Below are 18,810 nucleotides of genomic sequence, written 5' to 3'. Positions count from 1 at the left end.
TCAACAGCAAATCTCACTATAAAAGCAAGCAGCACACCCAATTCGCCAGCACACTTACTTATTCGTATGCTGTGTTCCTCTGACCGACAGGATGGTTCAGACGAGCCTGACGTTCATGATTGTATGACACGTATACAGGAATCCACAGCACCACGCCCAGACTTAGAGCAGACACCAATCCCAGACTCAGTCATTGTTTATGTGGACGGGTCCTGTTCAAAACCAAATGACAACTCATTTCTTTGTGGCTATTCGGTGGTAACATTGCCTGACATCATACTAGAGGCTCACTCATTACCATTTCACTCAGCACAAAAAGCAGAGCTCATGGCTTTAATACGCGCCTGTGAGTTACATGTGGATAAGCGGGTGACAATTTACACTGATAGCCGTTATGTATTCGGTGTGGTGCACGACTTTGGCACATTGTGGAGACAGAGAGGCTTCACATCTGCTGATGGAAAATCGATTGCTAATTCTGATCTTGTTCAAAGACTTTTGCAGGCTATACAGCTGCCATCGGCAATTGCAGTTGTGAAAACGAAGGGGCACAGCACGGCTGACACAGACGAAGCAGTGGGAAATGCTCTTGCAGACGTAACCGCGAAAGCAGCTGCTGCCTCACAGCAACCACCCAGAAAGGAAGTATTATCTTTGCCTTTACAGCTGCCACTTGTCACACTCCCAGACTATTTAGAAACAAATGTTGACCTAAAATTCATACAAGAGCAAGCCTCTGCCTCAGATTACACTTACTGGGAAAGTAATGATTGTACCTTAGATAACAGAGACGGCTTATACAAAAACCTTGAGGGTTTGATTGCCCTCCCATCTTCACTACTGCCAATCCTTGTCCGCCATTTTCACGGTGTGAGTCATGTCGGACAAAGAGGGGTAATAGGAGCAATAAAATCAAGATTTGTAATTGAGAAAACATCACACGCAGTAAAACGCATATTAGCAACCTGTCTAACATGTGCACGAACTAATGTAGGTAGCTCAAAAGCAAAACATCAGCATTTACCACAACCAGATTTCCCATTTCATACATTACAAATTGATTTTACACACATGCCAGCACAAGGAAGCATCAAGTACTTACTGATAATAGTGGACCAATTTAGTAAATGGGTAGAAGCTTATCCAACATCAAAAGAAACTGCAGAAGTAGTCTGTCAAAAGTTGTGCAATGAAATAATACCCAGATTTGGAATACCTCACCAAATTAACAGTGATAGAGGACCTTCATTCACATCAGAAGTAATTCAAAAGTGTGCTAAAACTCTAGCAATAGACTGGAAATATCATGTGTCATACCATCCTCAGAGTTCAGGAGTTGTAGAAAGAATGAATTGGACCATAAAAAATCGCCTGACTAAAGCAATGATAGAAACAGGAATGACCTGGATCAAACTACTTCCTCAAATCCTCTGCGAGATTAGAATGACTCCATCCGCAGCAACCAAATTATCTCCATTTGAAATAATCATGGGAAGACCGTTTCCAACACCATGGTCAGCCTCCAGAGGGGCACCGCTATTGGAAGGGGACATAGACACTGCATTGTCTGACTATGTTCATAACCTGGTAGAAACACTGAATAATAACTATCAGAAAGTTTGTCTCTCTCAGCCTCTCCCTTCCATAGATCCAACCCATCCGTGGAAACCAGGAGATGCGGTGTTGCTAAAGTCGCTAAAACCAAGGGCACTCGGGGAGGCCGCGTGTTCCAGCCCCCAGACTGTACTTGCAGTGACGAGAACCAGCATCCTAACAGACGGACAACCTCAGTGGATTCATGCCAGCAGGGTTAAGACCAGCCCCACGTATACGCTTCGTCGCGCTGTTCACGTTGCCTAGCAACCATGATACTAACCGCGAGACACGTTACATACAGCATTGTTTGACAGAAATGAAGGAGAAAAATGTTTTGTTGGTCATTCATTTTTGTCATGACATCACTTTGATTAGTTGAGTATCTGAGGCTGAGACCACAGGACTGTAAAACATGATTGTTGGGCTTCATGTCTGTGCTGAACAGTCATTTAAGATTAGTTAGTAAATAACAAGGGTTAACCCTAACCCTAACAATGAGGTCATGTGACTTTGACCTCCTAATTAATACAAAAACACATGAAGGGAGAAATTATCTGTAGAGACCAAACCAGTTTGAGTCTATGGGGACTGAGTCACTGCTGCCTCTGCTGGATGTCAGAGGAACTGCAGGGATCACCTTCATTGTTGTTTTTGTCTTCATCTGATCACTGAGCGCATTTTGACTTATTTCACTGTTCAGGACATTTTTGATGTGTCTTAATGTCACGCTAGGAGTGACAGGAAGTGACCTATACCCTGCTTGACAAAATAAAAGCTCTTTTTAATCAGAGTGCAGCATCAAATCTGTGAAACTTCAGGACTATTGATCAGGTTCAGTTAATCAATCACAAGCTGTTTGTGGACAGAGTGGTGCTGGAGCAAAGATCACGGGTTCATTTAAAGGTCAAATGTGAGTCTCCTGTGTTAAAAGCCGCCTCACTGCCCAGTTAAACAGCAAAGATTAAAAATGATTCAAAGGTTTCAGTCACAGATGAGAAGCTCGTGTTGTGTCTTTTCTCCCAGCTGTTCTTCATCTCACCTCACTTCTCCAATCCGTGTTTCCAGGTATTTCTGAGGCTGCTTTAAAGGCGGCAAAAGGTCTGGATCAGATCCACAAGAGAGAAAAGCAGGAACAGATAAAGTCCAAGTAATTCATTTGATTCCAGTCAACACATTTATTGATCATTAGTAGCCACATTAAAAATTAAGCACTGATTCATCCACTAAAGCTCAAACTGCACATATCCATGAAAACATGATATTTATGTTATAAAAACATGATGTTTATTATTCAAAAGTGTTTGAAAGCCTTTCCAGGTGAGTTTGATCCAGGAGGGTCTGAAGCCAGAGTGAGACAGAGACTGTGCAGAGACTGTAGAAGGACAGAGCAGCAGCAGAGCAGTCCAGATACACTGATGATCCTCTGTCAGATCCAGAGGGACACACAGGGATGATGCTGGACTCTACATTGTGTCTGACAGTGGAGCTGTTCTCAGAGCAGTTCACTCTGCAGCACTGACAGTCATCTGCACTTCATTCCTCTGTCAGTCACTGCTGGATGAAGCTCTCCTCTCCACCTCCCAGTAACATGGCCCAGTCAGAGCGTCTCTACACACAAGCTGCTGCTGCTTCATCCTATCTGGATCATCAGGACACAGCTCATCCTCTTTCAGCACACACACCATCCTATTTACAACCAGTTCCACCTGCAGAGAGAAGAAGGAAGAGCAGAGGAACTAAACAAGTGTTTCCAGAGACTCTTCATCAGCTGTCAGTCAGTGATGCAGCACATCCAGTATAAAGGGCAGCAGGGACTTCAGTGCTGGGACTGTACTAGGACTCATTGTTGCTTCACTTTTTCTAATAATCTTTGGATTTTTATTGAAGTTGATGAAAATGTTTTTGACTCCTAGTTTTAGTTTGGACTTTCATTCATTAGAATAACCTTGGTGTGTCCACTCTGAGCTCTGTAGGAACCCCAACAATCCAGATGGACAGTTCCAGCTGTTAACTGGAGGAATACCAGCCAAACATCTGCTCTCACTAAACTCTTCCTCACCTACAGACCGTGTTCTTCACTGCCTTAAATTCGGAAATTAATGCAGTCATTCGTCTGCGTGCTGCTTTTTCTGACCTGTTACTATAGTGACCATGAAAGTCACAAAAGGCAGAAACAGGAAGTGTTTGTGTCCAATCCTGAAGCCTGTCACCATTCTCCTCCCACAGCTTCACTGAGAAGCTGCAGCTTTACAGGAAACACTGCATCTTTGTTTCATACTGACTGTGTTTAGTACAATACTGGTGACAGCACCACCCACTCACTCCAACACTCTACTGACCTCAGAGTCTCCAATCTGCAGTCTGGACTCTCCTTAAGATCACACAGCTGCTTCACGTCTGGATTCTTCAGGTTGTTTCCTCTCAGGTCCAGGTCTCTCAGATGGGAGGGGTTGGACTTTAGCGCTGCTGCCAGATAATCACAGCTTATCTTTGACAAACCACAGTTCCACAATCTGTATAAAGAATGAAAGATGTAAGTTTATTAGACAAAGAGCTTGAAATCATTCAGTGTTTCATAATCTGTTCAGAGCTGAAGAAGGTTCAGAATGTAGAAGTGTAATAAAATGGAAACTCCAAACAGCTGAAGCCAGCAGGAAACAGCTTCAAACAAGAAACTGTGCAGAGTTTTCGGACCATATGCCCCAATGCAGCCAGTTGGATTTTGGAGTTTTGAATCTCTGTTCTGTGACTAAGTCCTTAAATTATTTCTTCCAGTCGGTCCCACAAGACAGACTAAGTGTTGGACATGTGTTGTGGCTCCATCTAGGGAGCTTCTAAATGTGATGTGTTGGCTGCTCTGGGTCTGTCAGATCACAGTACTGAAGAGAGTTCAAACTGGGCACACAGTTGTTCTAGACTTGACCCGAGATTGTCTGAAACTGACTGGGCGATTTTTACACATGTTCCACTCCTCCTTGGAACAACAGGAAGTTCCCAGCATATGGAAACAAAGGTTAAGTGTCCTATGGCATTCAGTGATGATGGTGCTGTGGCCCCACCACCTCCACCTCTTTTGAAAGGAACTAACTGTAATCTGAAGCTTCAAATGGAACTAAGACTTCCTCCACTAGGTGGCAGTGTCTGGTGAGAAAGTGCTAGTGTATCTGGTCTGTAGTCAAAAACAGGAAGATGCAGGATTTGGGCTGAAATGGCGAAAAGTGGCAAAGCAAGAAGGTTGTAGGTTAAAGCTTGTTGGTCAGCTGGGCCTTTCTTTGGAGGTTTGATGTTCCCCGTAAGTCCAATGAAATGCTGCTTAGGTTCATTGGTGCTTCTAAATTGGCTGTAGGTGTGGATTTGAGAGAGTGCTTCCCTGTCTCTCTCTGTTGGCCCTGTGATGGACTGCTCCCCTGCGTAGGTGGACCACGCATCTTGCCCGATGACAGCTAGAGCACAGGCTCTAGGCAGCACGGTGGCACGGTGGTTAGCACTGTTGCCGCACAGCAAGAAGGTCCTGAGTTCAGTTCCACCATCAGGCCGGGGTCTTTCTGTGTGGAGTTTGCATGTTCTCCCCGTGTTTGCGTGGGTTCTCTCCGGGTACTCCGGCTTCCTCCCACCGTCCAAAGACATGCAGCTTGTGGGGATAGGTTAATTGGATAATCCACATTGCCACTAGGTGTGAACGTGCGAGTGAATGTGAGTGCGAATGGTTGTCTGTCCCTGTGTGTTGGCCCTGCGACAGACTGGCGACCTGTCCAGGGTGTACCCCGCCTCTCGCCCTGTGACAGCTGGGATAGGCTCCAGCGCCCCCCGCGACCCTGAAAAGGATAAGCAGACGCGAATGGATGGATGGATGGATTTGTGGCCTGAAATTCCCCAGTTAGCAGTTTGGTAGATAACTACAGTATGACATGGTAATCACATCCAGCAGCTGTATTCTAACTGTAAGCTGAGCTGTGCTAAGCCAAAGCACCGGCACTTTTTAATATACAAATTACAACATTTAATAGAAACTTATTGGTCAGCATATTATTAGCCTGCTGTTAACTTCATTCCACAGAAAACTGAGAGAATCTAACAGAGCTGATAAAGAAGAAAGAGAAGTGTGATGATTTAAAGCCTTTGAAGTGCTTCAGATGATCTCTGTCCACTTATGTCCACTCATTCATTAAGTTATGTAAGCTATCTAATGCAGCTTTGATCTTCACAGTCTGCCTTATGAAACTCTTTCTAACCCTGAATGTCAGAGTGCTCCTCCTTCTCTTTTCCCATCATTCATGCTGGTATTGGAGGAGATTTGGATTTTGGATTGTGTTTTGGATGATGTGTGTATGTTTGTGTTGGACTGCTGTTTGTAAAGCAAATTGCCATTTTGGTTTGGATTTCAGTGTCACTCAGACTTTAAGGTGGAATGAAGAGTTTTAGAGTTTCGCAGTGAATTATCCAGTGGAGGATTTTTCTTGTTCTTTGAAGGTTTGAAATGTGAACATTGTTCTGCTGCAGTCAATGGACTAAACCAGAGAAGAAGAAAACAGACTTTACCATGAAGATCCTCAGTGTGGGTCAGTATAATATCAGCCTGATGTCTGCAGTTTAGTGTCAGCACAACTTTCACATCATATTCATCTCAGCACAACTAAAACATGCTGACTGACCTCAGAGTTTCAAGTCCACATCCTGGTCTCTCCAGAAAACCACACAGATGCTTCACTCCTGAATCCCGCAGCTCATTGTTCTCACTCAGGTCCAGCTCTCTTAGATGAGAGGGGTTGGACTTCAGCGCTGCTGCCAGATAATCACAGCTGATGTCTGACAAACCACAGCTCATCAATCTGTATAAAGAAGGAAAGATTTAAGTTTTTTAGACAAAGTGTGTGCTTCAGTACAGGGAGTGCAGAATTATTAGGCAAGTTGTATTTTTGAGGAATAATTTTATTATTGAACAACAACCATGTTCTCAGTGAACCCAAAAAACTCATTAATATCAAAGCTGAATGTTTTTGGAAGTAGTTTTTAGTTTGTTTTTAGTTTTAGCTATTTTAGGGGGATATCTGTGTGTGCAGGTGACTATTACTGTGCATAATTATTAGGCAACTTAACAAAAAACAAATATATACCCATTTCAATTATCAGAATCAGAATCGTGTTTATTGGCCAAGTATATGTGCAGACACATACAGGGAATTTGGTTCCGGTAGATGGTGGCTCTCAAGCACAGCAATGTAAATCTCACACACACACACACACACAAGTGTCTATATATACACATTACACATACATACACAAAGCTATGTAAACCAACTATAAATAACGAATCTAAACTTATATACATAAAATACAGAAATGAATGAGGTGGAATGAATACTACAAAATGTACATAAGGTGCAGTTGCAGTCTGGCAGTGGGAGCAGTGTGACAGGTCAACTGTTAAGAAGGGAGATGGCGAGGGGAAAGAAACTGTTCCTGTGTCGGGTGGTCCTGGTCTGCAGGCTTCTGTACCGTCTGCCAGAGGGCAGCAGATCAAAAAGTCTGTGTGCAGGGTGTGAGGGGTCTGTGATGATTTTCCCTGCCCGTTTCCTGGTTCTTGAGAGGTACAGATCCTGGATGGAGGGCAGGGGGGGGTGCCGATGATCCTTTCTGCTGCCCGTACAGTCCACTGCAGTCTGCGCGTCCTGTTTAGTGGCTGCACCATACCAGACTGTGATGGAGGAGCACAGGACAGACTCAATGACTGCAGTGTAGAACTGGATCAGCAGCTCCTGTGGGAGACTGTACTTCCCCAGTTGTCTCAGGAAGTACATCCTCTGCTGGGTCTTTTTGAGGATGGAGTTGATGTTGGTCTCCCACTTCAGGTCCTGGGAGATGGTTGTACCCAGGAACTTGAAGGTTTTCACAGTTGACACAGGGCTGTCTGATATGGTGAGGGGGAGCAGAGTTGAGGGATGTCTCCTGAAGTCCACTGTCATCTCTACAGTCTTAAGAGTGTTCAGCTCCAGATGACTGCACCAGAGTACCAGCCGCTCAACTTCCTGCCGGTATGCAGACTCATCACCATCTTGAATGAGGCCAATGACAGTGGTGTCATCTGCAAACTTTAGGAGTTTGACAGCACAATTATTTATCTTTACCAGTGACACCAATATAACATCTCCACATTCACAAATATACATTTCTGACATTCAAAAACAAAACAAAAACAAATCAGCGACCAATATAGCCACCTTTCTTTGCAAGGACACTCAAAAGCCTGCCATCCATGGATTCTGTCAGTGTTTTGATCTGTTCACCATCAACATTGCGTGCAGCAGCAACCACAGCCTCCCAGACACTGTTCAGAGAGGTGTACTGTTTCCCTCCTTGTAAATCTCACATTTGATGATGGACCACAGGTTCTCAATGGGGTTCAGATCAGGTGAACAAGGAGGCCATGTCATTAGTTTTTCTTCTTTTATACCCTTTCTTGCCAGCCACGCTGTAGAGTACTTGGACGCGTGTGATGGAGCATTGTCCTGCATGAAAATCATGTTTTTCTTGAAGGATGCAGACTTCTTCCTGTACCACTGCTTGAAGAAGGTGTCTTCCAGAAACTGGCAGTAGGACTGGGAGTTGAGCTTGACTCCATCCTCAACCCGAAAAGGCCCCACAAGCTCATCTTTGATGATACCAGCCCAAACCAGTACTCCACCTCCACCTTGCTGGCGTCTGAGTGGGACTGGAGCTCTCTGCCCTTTACCAATCCAGCCACGGGCCCATCCATCTGGCCCATCAAGACTCACTCTCATTTCATCAGTCCATAAAACCTTAGAAAAACCAGTCTTGAGATATTTCTTGGCCCAGTCTTGACGTTTCAGCTTGTGTGTCTTGTTCAGTGGTGGTCGTCTTTCAGCCTTTCTTACCTTGGCCATGTCTCGGAGTATTACACACCTTGTGCTTTTGGGCACTCCAGTGATGTTGCAGCTCTGAAATATGGCCAAACTGGTGGCAAGTGGCATCTTGGCAGCTGCACGCTTGACTTTTCTCAGTTCATGGGCAGTTATTTTGCGCCTTGGTTTTTCCACACGCTTCTTTTGACCCTGTTGACTATTTTGAATGAAACGCTTGATTGTTCGATGATCACGCTTCAGAAGCTTTGCAATTTTGAGACTGCTGCATCCCTCTGCAAGATATCTCACTATTTTTGACTTTTCTGAGCCTGTCAAGTCCTTCTTGTGACCCATTTTGCCAAAGGAAAGGACGTTGCCTAATAATTATGCACACCTGATATAGGGTGTTGATGTCATTAGACCACACCCCTTCTCATTACAGAGATGCACATCACCTAATATGCTTAATTGGTAGTAGGCTTTCGAGCCTATACAGCTTGGAGTAAGACAACATGCATGAAGAGGATGAAGTGGACAAAATACTCATTTGCCTAATAATTCTGCACTCCCTGTATTTCATAATCTGTTCAGAGCTGAAGAAGGTTCAGATGTAGAAGTTTACAGCTACAGCTGTAGATGACCTGCTCTACCGCTCAGGCGGTAGAGCAGGTCATCTACTGATCGGAAGGTTGGTGGTTCGATTCCTGGCTTCCCCCAGTCTGCATGCCAAATATCCTTGGGCAAGATATTAACCCCAAATTGCTCTCCAATGCATCCATCGGAGTATGAATGTGTGTGAATGTTACTTAGAAAGCACCTAGAACAATGTGCTTGTGCGAATGGGTGTGAATGGGTGAATGCACAAGTTGTGTAAAGCGCTTTGAGTGCTCAGAAGAATAGAAAAGTGCTATATAAGAACCAGTCCATTTACCATTTACCATTACTGAGGCAGTAATCAAGGGATGAGAGACAGGAGGGGAACACACCTAGGGGAAATCACAACTGACAAGGCAGGGGGAAACGTAAATTGAACACACTCACATAAGACAAGGACCTTCAGAATAAAACAGGAAACTAACAGACATAGAGGACCAGACAAGACACCATGGACAGACAGAGGGACATACGGGCAGAGGAGGCTAAGTACAGGCAAAACCTAAGCTAAACATGAGGGCAAGATAACAAAACCTAAACCAGAAATAATAATAATAATCATCATCATCATCATCATCATCATCATCATCAGATAGCTAAAGAATCAGAACATAATTATAATCAAAACAGTATTGCCAGAGAATAAGAAATAATCCATAATGCAAAAATAAACCAAAACATAAGAAACTCAAAATGCTGGGTTGAACCGACTTTGATTGAGTGTAATTACCCTATGATCCCATAAGGTTTAATTATGGGGAGAAGTTGAGGGTATATCTCATTATCTCAGATTTTAACCATTTACTGTAATTCTAAGGGTGCCAACCATAAATTCTAATTCTGGAGTTTTGAACCACCTTTATTGTATTCCTTCACAAGCTGAGATGTTTCAATGTAATGGGTTTTATTCCTCCACAAAAAATTCAAAAAAGGCTACTTATGTTTATTTGTATCAGGACAAGCAGGGAAGCCATGGACATCTGGACAGTCTATCAGGCTGCCTGAGTCCCCTCACCCATATCAGCCCAGAACTCTGCATTAACTACTGAGTAAGACTTAGAGGATCAGAGATAAAAAGTTCTACAAAGAATGGAACAAGACTTCCTGTATAAGGCTCTGTGGACCTATGATCGGCAGTGTCGGGACAACTTTCACATCATATTCATCGCAGCACAAGTAAAGCATGGTGACTGACCTCAGAGTTCCAAATCGACATCGTGGATTCTCCAGAAGAACACACAGATGCTTCACTCCTGAATCCCGCAGCTTGTTGAAGCTCAGGTCCAGGAGTCTCATAAGGTAGGGGTTGGACTTTAGCGCTGCTGCCAGATAATCACAGCTGATGTCTGACAACCCACAGCTCCCCAATCTGTATAAAGAATGAAAGATGTAATTTTATTAGACAAAGTGTGTGCTTGAAATCATTCAGTGTTTCACAATCCACTAAGAGCTGAAGAAGGTTCAGAATGTAGAAGTTTAGAAAATGGAAACTTAAAACAGCTGAAGCCAACAGGAAGCAGCTTCAAACAAACACAACAAGAGAAAAAACTCTGAATGTTTGACATTAAAGTTGTACTTTTAGCATATAAATATGAAAAAGACTTGAAAAAATTTGTTTTACATTCCAGAAGCCTCACAGCTTCACTTTTAAAGGTGAAGTTGGAAAGGAATATTCGAAGTCCAACCACACCTTTTTCCAGTCACATTATTAAAACAGACAAACTACAAGCTCATTTTCAGTTCAACGAGTCATCTTCTGACCTGGACTAACAACACTGGTCGTCATGTGCAGCTGGCTGTGAGACCAGTGCTCAGGGACCGTCTACAGAGTGCTACACTGAAAGAAAAACACACAAATTTTCTTCCCGCACTTTCACACAAACATCTATTGTCATTATTTTTACCAAACTCTGTGGAGTCCTTTATTGGAAATTCAAATGGGATTCAAATGGTCAGACAAAAGAGGGTTATGAGGAAATATGATTAAATGTTGTCATTTTCCTTATATACCAAAGATAATGATTGACAAATGTGTTTTTACAAACTCAGTGATGGACTTTTATCAACAGGATAACCCTGATTGTTAAGGGCATTTTAATATAAGATAAGATAAGATAAGATAAGATAAGATAAGATAAGATGAACTGTATTTATCCCAAGGGAAATTCTTTTGTCACAAACACTCCTCTTTCAATGGAGCAGCAGCAGTCCATCTGCATCTAAAGGACACTCTTTCGAGGATGCCAGTGTTCACATTTTGGACAGAGAGGACAGATGGTTTGAAAGAGTGAAAGAAGCCATTTATGTCCACTGTGAGCGACCACCTTTGAACAGAGGCGGTGGGTTACGACACGAACTGTCTGCCATCTATAATCCAGTTTTGAGTTCACTTCCCAGACGCCTTAACGCCCACTCAAATCCTGGGCCATCTGACCTAAGGAAATCGCATGATAGGGTGGGGCCAGGTTTCACAATGTGCTCACCTGAAACTCTGGCTGATTGTGACCCACACCCGTTTTCACACCTTGGCTCATGTGATTAGGTAGACGATCATCAGGGGGTCCTTTGTCCCTCTTTGGGGGGTTACTCCCGCTGGGTTTAAATCTGGCCCCCACCGCCATTTGACCTTAGAAGTGAAGAAGCTTCTCGGATGAGAGGTGAAACGTCTTCAAGCAACTTAAAGAAGTCCAGGAATTCGCATGATAAGGTGGGGCCAGGTTTCACAAAGAACGCACCCGAAACTCTGGCTGATTGGGACCCACACCCAATTTCACACCTTGGCTCAGGCGATTAGAGGATCATCAGGGGGTCCTTTTGTCCCTCTGTGGGGGGATACTCCCACTAGGTTTATATCTGGGACTCTCCACCATTTGACCTTAGAACTGAAGAAGTTTCTCGGATGAGAGGTGAAACGTCTTCAAGTAACTTAAAGAAGTCCAGACGCTTTTCTTTGCAAGCTCCTTTGACTACGATGACCTGGATGACTGAGAACCTTCACAGACAAGTCCAGAAGCCTTTCTTTCAAGGCTCCTTAGACTACGATGACCTGAATGACTGAGAACCTTCACAAACATACTCACTTGCAAATTCCAGAAAGCTTGGTTGTTTATAGAATAATATCATTCGGACTTTAAATGATCAGCAGTGGCAACGTTTGGATGCTGACCTGAGAGTTTCCAGTATACAATGTGGACTCCGCAGTGCAGCAGACAGAAGCTTCATGCCTGAATCCTGCAGGTTATTGTTACTCAGGTCCAGATCTTTCAGATAGGAGTGTGAGTTGAGAACTGAGGACAGAGCATCACAGCTTCTCTTTGAGAGGTAACAGTGACTCAGTCTGAAAAACAAATTAATTAATTAAATCAGTCAAATGAAACATTTTTTTAAAACCCAGCAATACAATTAATGGTTATCTAAATAGCTTCATGAAAACACAACTGTCCTTCTATATCAGCATTTACTCTTTGTAAGCTCCACCTGCTCCACCTTCTGTTTCAGAAGACATGAAAACACACTGTAAATGTAGTAGAAACATTATTGATGGGAAATGTAATCTTCTCAGAGCCATTTGTACATTTTAGAGCCTGATATTGAAATGTAAGTGTGGACAGCAGGGACATTCACAGCAGAAAAGATATAAGAAGATGCCTGTGTTCAGTAAATATTACTGAACACAGTAATATGGCTACATCCACACTATCCTGGATAGATTTGAGAATGGTGTTTTCGTTCACTTATTCACTTTCCGGCTCTTTAAAATGTCGTGGTTTTTTAAATGGACTAACAATGAGGTGGAGTTGTGTCTGTGAACAACACAAAAGTACAAAGTTGCAAAAGCGAGTGAGAGTTAAAGAATTTTAAGAAAAGATATCTGGAGCATCTATAGACTGATATTTATCTTTAATAGGGTTGTCAGAATTGAGAGGAAACAAAAAGACTGCTGTATAATGCCCTCCACTATCTTAGTTCAATTGGTCACATGACTGCATCATATGACTAACATGCGTCATCATTTTAGAAAGTCTCCCTTTTCGCTGTCCACACTGTGATGTGAAAGCACAGTTTTCAAATGTATCCATTTTTGAAATGCCCATTTCCCTTTTCCTATGCCTTGTGCTTTTATTTCAGTGAACTGAGGATCTGCCGGCGGCCGTGGGACCTCAGATGGTGGGTCGTTTTCAACACTTCCTTTGTTGTAAAGCACCGGGTGAATAGACTGTAGTGGGGGGTCTTTTGTGTGGTTTTCTTTTTGGTCCCTTCTGCTGGTAAGGCCCAGTTGTCTGTTTATTAGGGCCCGAGCACCGAGAGTGCGAAGGCCCTATTGTATCTGCTCCGTTTCTTCTTATTATTATTATTATTTATTATTATTATTATTATTATTATTATTATTATTATTATTATTATTATTCAGGCAAAACAAGGGCCTTTTTGAGGGCCAAAACATGCTCAAAAACTCATGAAATTTTGCACACATGCCAGGTCTGGTGAAAAATTTTGTATTTTAATGGTTTTACATATGAGCACTGGGAAATGGCTCTAGAGCGCTACCTATGCCTTGTTAAATGCAGCCCTACGACCACATCGTTTGAGCTACATGTATGAAATTTGGCACACATCTGTACCATGCCAAGATGAACAAAAAAGTCTGTGGGCCCATTGACGCAAACCCAACAGGAAGTCTGCCATTTGGACGTGAAGGTGACATTTTGGCTCTAATTTTGGCTCTTTTTCGAACTCCTCCTTGGGATTTGGTTGTATAAGCTTCATCTTTGGTCAGTGTCAACTACACCCTTGTGCCATGTTAAATTGCGGAGCTTTTGAGTTTTCGTGATACGGTGAGGCGGTGACACCACGGCGAATTTCGATGACTCGCCATGAAAATCTTATTGCCTCTCATTCTGTCATACATTGTCCGATCTGGACCAAAGAGCACACATATGATAAGGCTCCAGCCCTGAACATATTTCAACTGCCATATTTGACATAAGGGCCAGCGCCACCTAGTGGGAACAGGAAATGTCATTTTTTACACTTTGGGATACAGTATTTTGATGGGTGACATCTGCAGCCTCAAATTTCTCCAGGAAAGCCTTAAGGAGTTGGTCTTGGGTTACAGTGAAAACTGTGAGTTTTCGCGAAAGGGTGTGACCCCAGAAGCATGGCGAACTTTCATGTCTCGCCATGAAGAAACAAATTAGTATAACTCAATGAAATCCAGTCTGATCAGTACCAGACTTTACAGGCATGATGTCAGACCCGCCCAGATTGATGTGCCCATTGTCAGGAATACGCAGAGCGCCACCTAGTGGGAACAGGAAATGTCATGTCTTACACTTTGTTGTACTGATTTTCACAGGTTCATCGTGGAAACCTCAAAAGTGCTCAATATAACCATCAGTCCTCCATGATGCTTCAGTGCGAAAATTGTGACTTTAAACTGAACAGCGCACCCTGGTGGCAACGCAGTTCACCAAGAAAGATGAAGTGGCTTTTGAGGGGCTTGGAAAGTTTAAAAAGTCTTGAAATTTGGCCCTAACCTCCAATCTGTTCAGGGCTATCTTGTTATGTGATCATTTTCATTGAATAGCGCAAAATGGCTCCACAGCGCCCCCTACAAAATCTCAAATCATCAGCCCCTGCTCTGTGTTTTATGTATGAGTCTGAAACCTGGTAAGCTTATGGAAGATATCAAGATGTACAAAAACGTCTCTTGGAGTAATATCCCAAATCCAACAGAAAGTCAGCCATTTTAAAATGAATGTGTAATTTTGGCGACATTTTCCCCTCTTTTCAGGCACCATTCTTTGACGAACTCTTCCAAGGGATTTCACCAGATTGACGCAATTTCCTGTGTGTGGAATGTAAAGACCTTTCTGATGTTAAATTGCGAAGCTTTCAGGGAACATTCAGGGAAACGGGATGGTCATGGCGCCACGTGGAGTTTCAATCACTCGCCAAAAAGCAGTAATCTGCTGTCACTCAAAAACACAATGTCCATTCTCTCCCAAAGGTCGCAGGCGTGATGAGACTCGAGCTCGGAAATTTTTGTTATGCCATTTGTCATTAATGGTTAGAGCGCCACCTAGTGGGACGACTATAATCCTGGTTGAATAAGATGAAATGATAGATGGTGATTAAATGCATGAAATCCATCAATGCAACATCAGATCGGACGTGCTGGTTTTAGGTGTTGGGTGTGGCTCGACACGCCGGGGTGCGAGGGCCCTCATAACGCTGCTTGCAGCTTTAATTTTAATTTGGGACACAGTTTTAGATGACACTGCATTCAGTGCTCTGTCATTGTTGATTTTTCATCTTATTTTATATTAATAAATAAAGTTGTGTTAATATTTGAGCGGACCTCAGTGTGAATTTCTGAACCTGTGCAAATGTTGTTGTTTTTTAAATTACATTTCATTTCTAAACGATTTTGTATTTCCTAGAGTGGCGTTGTCATTTTATTATTTTGTTTATAACCCCGCCGACCACTTGGGGCGATCGTGGCTGAAGAGATGGGAGTTCGCCTTGTAATTGGAAGGTTGCTGGTTCGAGCCCCAGCTTGGACAGTCTCGGTCGTTGTGTCCTTTGGGCAAGACACTTCACCCGTTGCCTACTGGTGGTGGTCAGAGGGCCCGGTGGCGCCAGTGTCCGGAAGTCTCGCCTCTGTCAGTGTGCCCCAGGGTGGCTTTGGCTACAATGTAGCTTGCCACCACCTGTGTGTGGGAATCGGTGGATGACTGGTTGTGTAAAGCACTTTGGGGTCCTTAGGGACTAGAAAAGCGCTATACAAATACAGGCCATTTACCATTGGTCACATAAGGATATTTCTATGGCTGCAATGAATCCCTGAGTAATTCAAATGCTTTGTTTAATGAAATCCACCACGCATGTAAAAGCAAGAGTTTCACTAACATTTACGACAAAAAATAGACCTGCAGTAGAAATGTATCTAGGAGCATGTATGTGAATATAAAGTATTGTAACATTAGGCACGTACAGCCCTGGTGTTTAGACAAAGACTGATAACACAACAGCAGCAGTGATGATCACAGTTTATGTAGGATTCAGCGTCTTGAGTACACTGATTAGTTCTTGAGCCATCAAAGAGGTTTCAGTTGTATTGGAAAAAATTTCAAGACTTTAGGATATGAATTCATAGAAAGATAGAAAGCCTAGTAAAAAAATTACTAAATTTATTTCACCAATAAATTAAACACAAGAGTGCAAATGTACTTACAGAGCCTTGTTGGAGGCTTTGACAACTGGCAGCAGCCTCAGAAGAGCCTCCTCTGAAGCAGAGTATTTCTTCAGGTCAAACACATCCAGGTCTTTTTCTGATGACAGTAAGATGAAGACCAGAGCTGACCACTGAGCAGGAGAAAATTTATCTGTTGAGAGACTTCCTGATCTCAGGAAATGTTGGATCTCCTCCACTAGAGAATGATCATTCAGTTCATTCAGACAGTGGAACAGATTGATGCTTTTCTCTGCAGACAGATTCTCACCGAGCTTCTTCTTAATGTACTGGACTGTTTCCTGATTGGTCTGTGAGCTACTTCCTGTCTGTGTCAGCAGGCCTCGTAGGAGAGTCTGATTGGTCTGCAATGAAAGACCCAGGAGGAAGCGGAGGAACAAGTCCAGGTGTCCATTTGGACTCAGTAAGGCCTTGTTCACAGAACTGTGGTGGAGAGATTGTAGTTTTGGTGTGTTAAATAATTTCAACAACCAGACGGTTGGTTGTTTCACTTCCAGCAGATTGAGTCCAGAGTTGATGAAGGTCAGATGGACATGAAGAGCAGCCAGAAACTCCTGAACACTCAGATGGATGAAGCAGAACACCTTGTCCTGGTACAGTCCTCTCTCCTCTTTAAAGATCTGTGTGAACACTCCTGAGTACACTGAGGCTGCTCTGATATCGATGCCACACTCTTTCAGGTCTGATTCATAGAAGATTGGGTTTCCTTTCTGCAGCTGATCAAAAGCCAGTTTTCCCAGAGACTCGATCATCTTCCTGCTCTCTGGACTCCAGTGTGGATCTGTCTCAGCTCCTCCATCATACTTAACCTTCTTCACTTTGGTCTGAACCACCAGGAAGTGGATGTACATCTCAGTCAGGGTCTTGGGCAGCTGTCCTCCCTCTCTAGTTCCCAGCACATCCTCCAGAACTGTAGCAGTGATCCAGCAGAAGACTGGGATGTGGCACATGATGTGGAGGCTTCGTGATGTCTTGATGTGGTAGATGATCCTGCTAGCCTGCTTCTCGTCGCTCACTTTCTTCTTGAAGTACTCCTCCTTCTGTGGGTCAGTGAAGCCTCTGACCTCTGTCACCATTCCAACACAGTCAGGAGGGATCTGATTGGCTGCTGCAGGTCGTGTGGTTATCCAGAGGCGAGCAGAGGGAAGCAGTTTCCCCCTGATGAGGTTTATCAGCAGTGCATCCACTGAGGTGGACTTTCTAGGGTCAGTTAGGATTGTAGTTTTGTGGAAGTCCAGAGGAAGTCGACACTCATCCAGACCATCAAAGATGAACACAACCTGGAAGTCTTCAAAGCTGCAGATTCCTGCTTCTTTGGTTTCAGTAAAGAAGTGATGAACAAGTCCCACCAAGCTGAACTTTTCCTCTTTCAGCACATTCAGCTCTCTGAAAGTGAATGGAAATATGAACTGGATGTCCTGGTTGGCTTTGTATTCAGCCCAGTCAAGGGTGTATTTCTGTGTTAAGACTGTTTTCCCAATGCCAGCCACTCCCTTTGTCAGCACTGTTCTGATTGGTTCATCTCTTCCAGGTGAGGCTTTAAAGATGTCTTCTTGTCTGATTGTTGTTTCTGGTCTGTCTGGTTTCCTGGATGCTGTTTCAATCTGTCTGACCTCATGTTCATCATTGACCTCTGCAGTCCCTCCCTTTGTGATGTAGAGCTCTGTGTAGATCTGATTCAGAAGGGTTGGGTTTCCTGCTTTAGCGATCCCCTCAAACACACACTGGAACTTCTTCTTCAGCCTATATTTAAGGCTACTATGATGAGCAGCAGCAGAAAGTTCTAAATGGAAATAAAAAAGTTTGTGTTTTACACAATACGCATGATAAGAAATGACTTAACACATGCTTTTCATGTCTGGAGACATTAGTAAATATTATCCATCATATTACATATTTTTAGAAATCGTTTTACTGTCAGCCATCTCTTCCTGCTTCATTCTCCCCAGGAAGTCCACTGTGATCTTCACAAATGCCTCTCTGCTGCTCCTCTTCTCCTCATCATCATCCCTCTGACTCTCTAAGCATTCTGGGTAATCTGGACTCAGAACCTTCTGGATCTTCTTCAGCTCGTCCTTCACAAAAGTGATGATGTTGTCCTCCAGCAACTGGAATAGAATACTTTATGAACGACCCAATCAGGCTGAAATCATGGAGCCAAACATCAGATCCATGTTGGACACACTGACAATCCACTGGTCTACAAAGAGCAGCATGGAGATGAATGTGAACAGATGTAAAAGTAGTTGTTGTACATGTACAGACCATAAATATGGAGTTCAGGTCTGTTTGATGCTGCTGGGCAGACTGGCCACTGGGAACCTCTGAGCTTTGCTGGTCCACTCTGTGGAGAAATCATGAAGAATTTCCGGAATTTTTAAAATGTTTTTTTTTAATGTTTTTTTTTTTTAGTTCAAATTTTAGTTGTTAGTTTTTTATGGACTG

The 18,810-nt window shown here is 43.3% G+C and overlaps 1 protein-coding gene across 2 annotated transcripts in view; it reads right to left on the bottom strand.

The window, feature by feature from the left end:
• LOC146670722 (protein NLRC3-like) overlaps nucleotides 1-18,810 on the bottom strand; it is a 261,535-nt gene that overhangs the window by 235,093 nt on the left and 7,632 nt on the right. Inside the window, exons 2-9 of one of the 2 annotated variants that reach the window (XM_085402788.1) lie at nucleotides 18,631-18,709; nucleotides 18,281-18,473; nucleotides 16,348-18,148; nucleotides 12,277-12,447; nucleotides 10,306-10,479; nucleotides 6,249-6,425; nucleotides 3,936-4,109; nucleotides 2,838-3,302 (exon numbers count right to left, since the gene is read on the bottom strand). In XM_085402788.1, coding sequence (XP_085258914.1) covers nucleotides 3,287-3,302; nucleotides 3,936-4,109; nucleotides 6,249-6,425; nucleotides 10,306-10,479; nucleotides 12,277-12,447; nucleotides 16,348-18,148; nucleotides 18,281-18,473; nucleotides 18,631-18,709 — 2,785 coding nt within the window. In that variant the 3' untranslated portion in view covers nucleotides 2,838-3,286. Of the gene's footprint in view, nucleotides 1-2,837; nucleotides 3,303-3,935; nucleotides 4,110-6,248; nucleotides 6,426-10,305; nucleotides 10,480-12,276; nucleotides 12,448-16,343; nucleotides 18,149-18,280; nucleotides 18,474-18,630; nucleotides 18,710-18,810 lie in introns of those variants that run through there. The other variant, XM_085402789.1, reaches the window with a different exon arrangement.

This window comes from Rhamphochromis longiceps, linkage group LG4 (genome assembly GCF_057381845.1).
Source record: "Rhamphochromis longiceps isolate RC_006_pf linkage group LG4, R_longiceps_female_GT1.1, whole genome shotgun sequence".
NCBI lineage: Eukaryota > Metazoa > Chordata > Actinopteri > Cichliformes > Cichlidae > Rhamphochromis > Rhamphochromis longiceps.
Note: the sequence above shows the minus strand (reverse complement) of the source record. Positions and strands in the feature narration are given on the sequence as shown.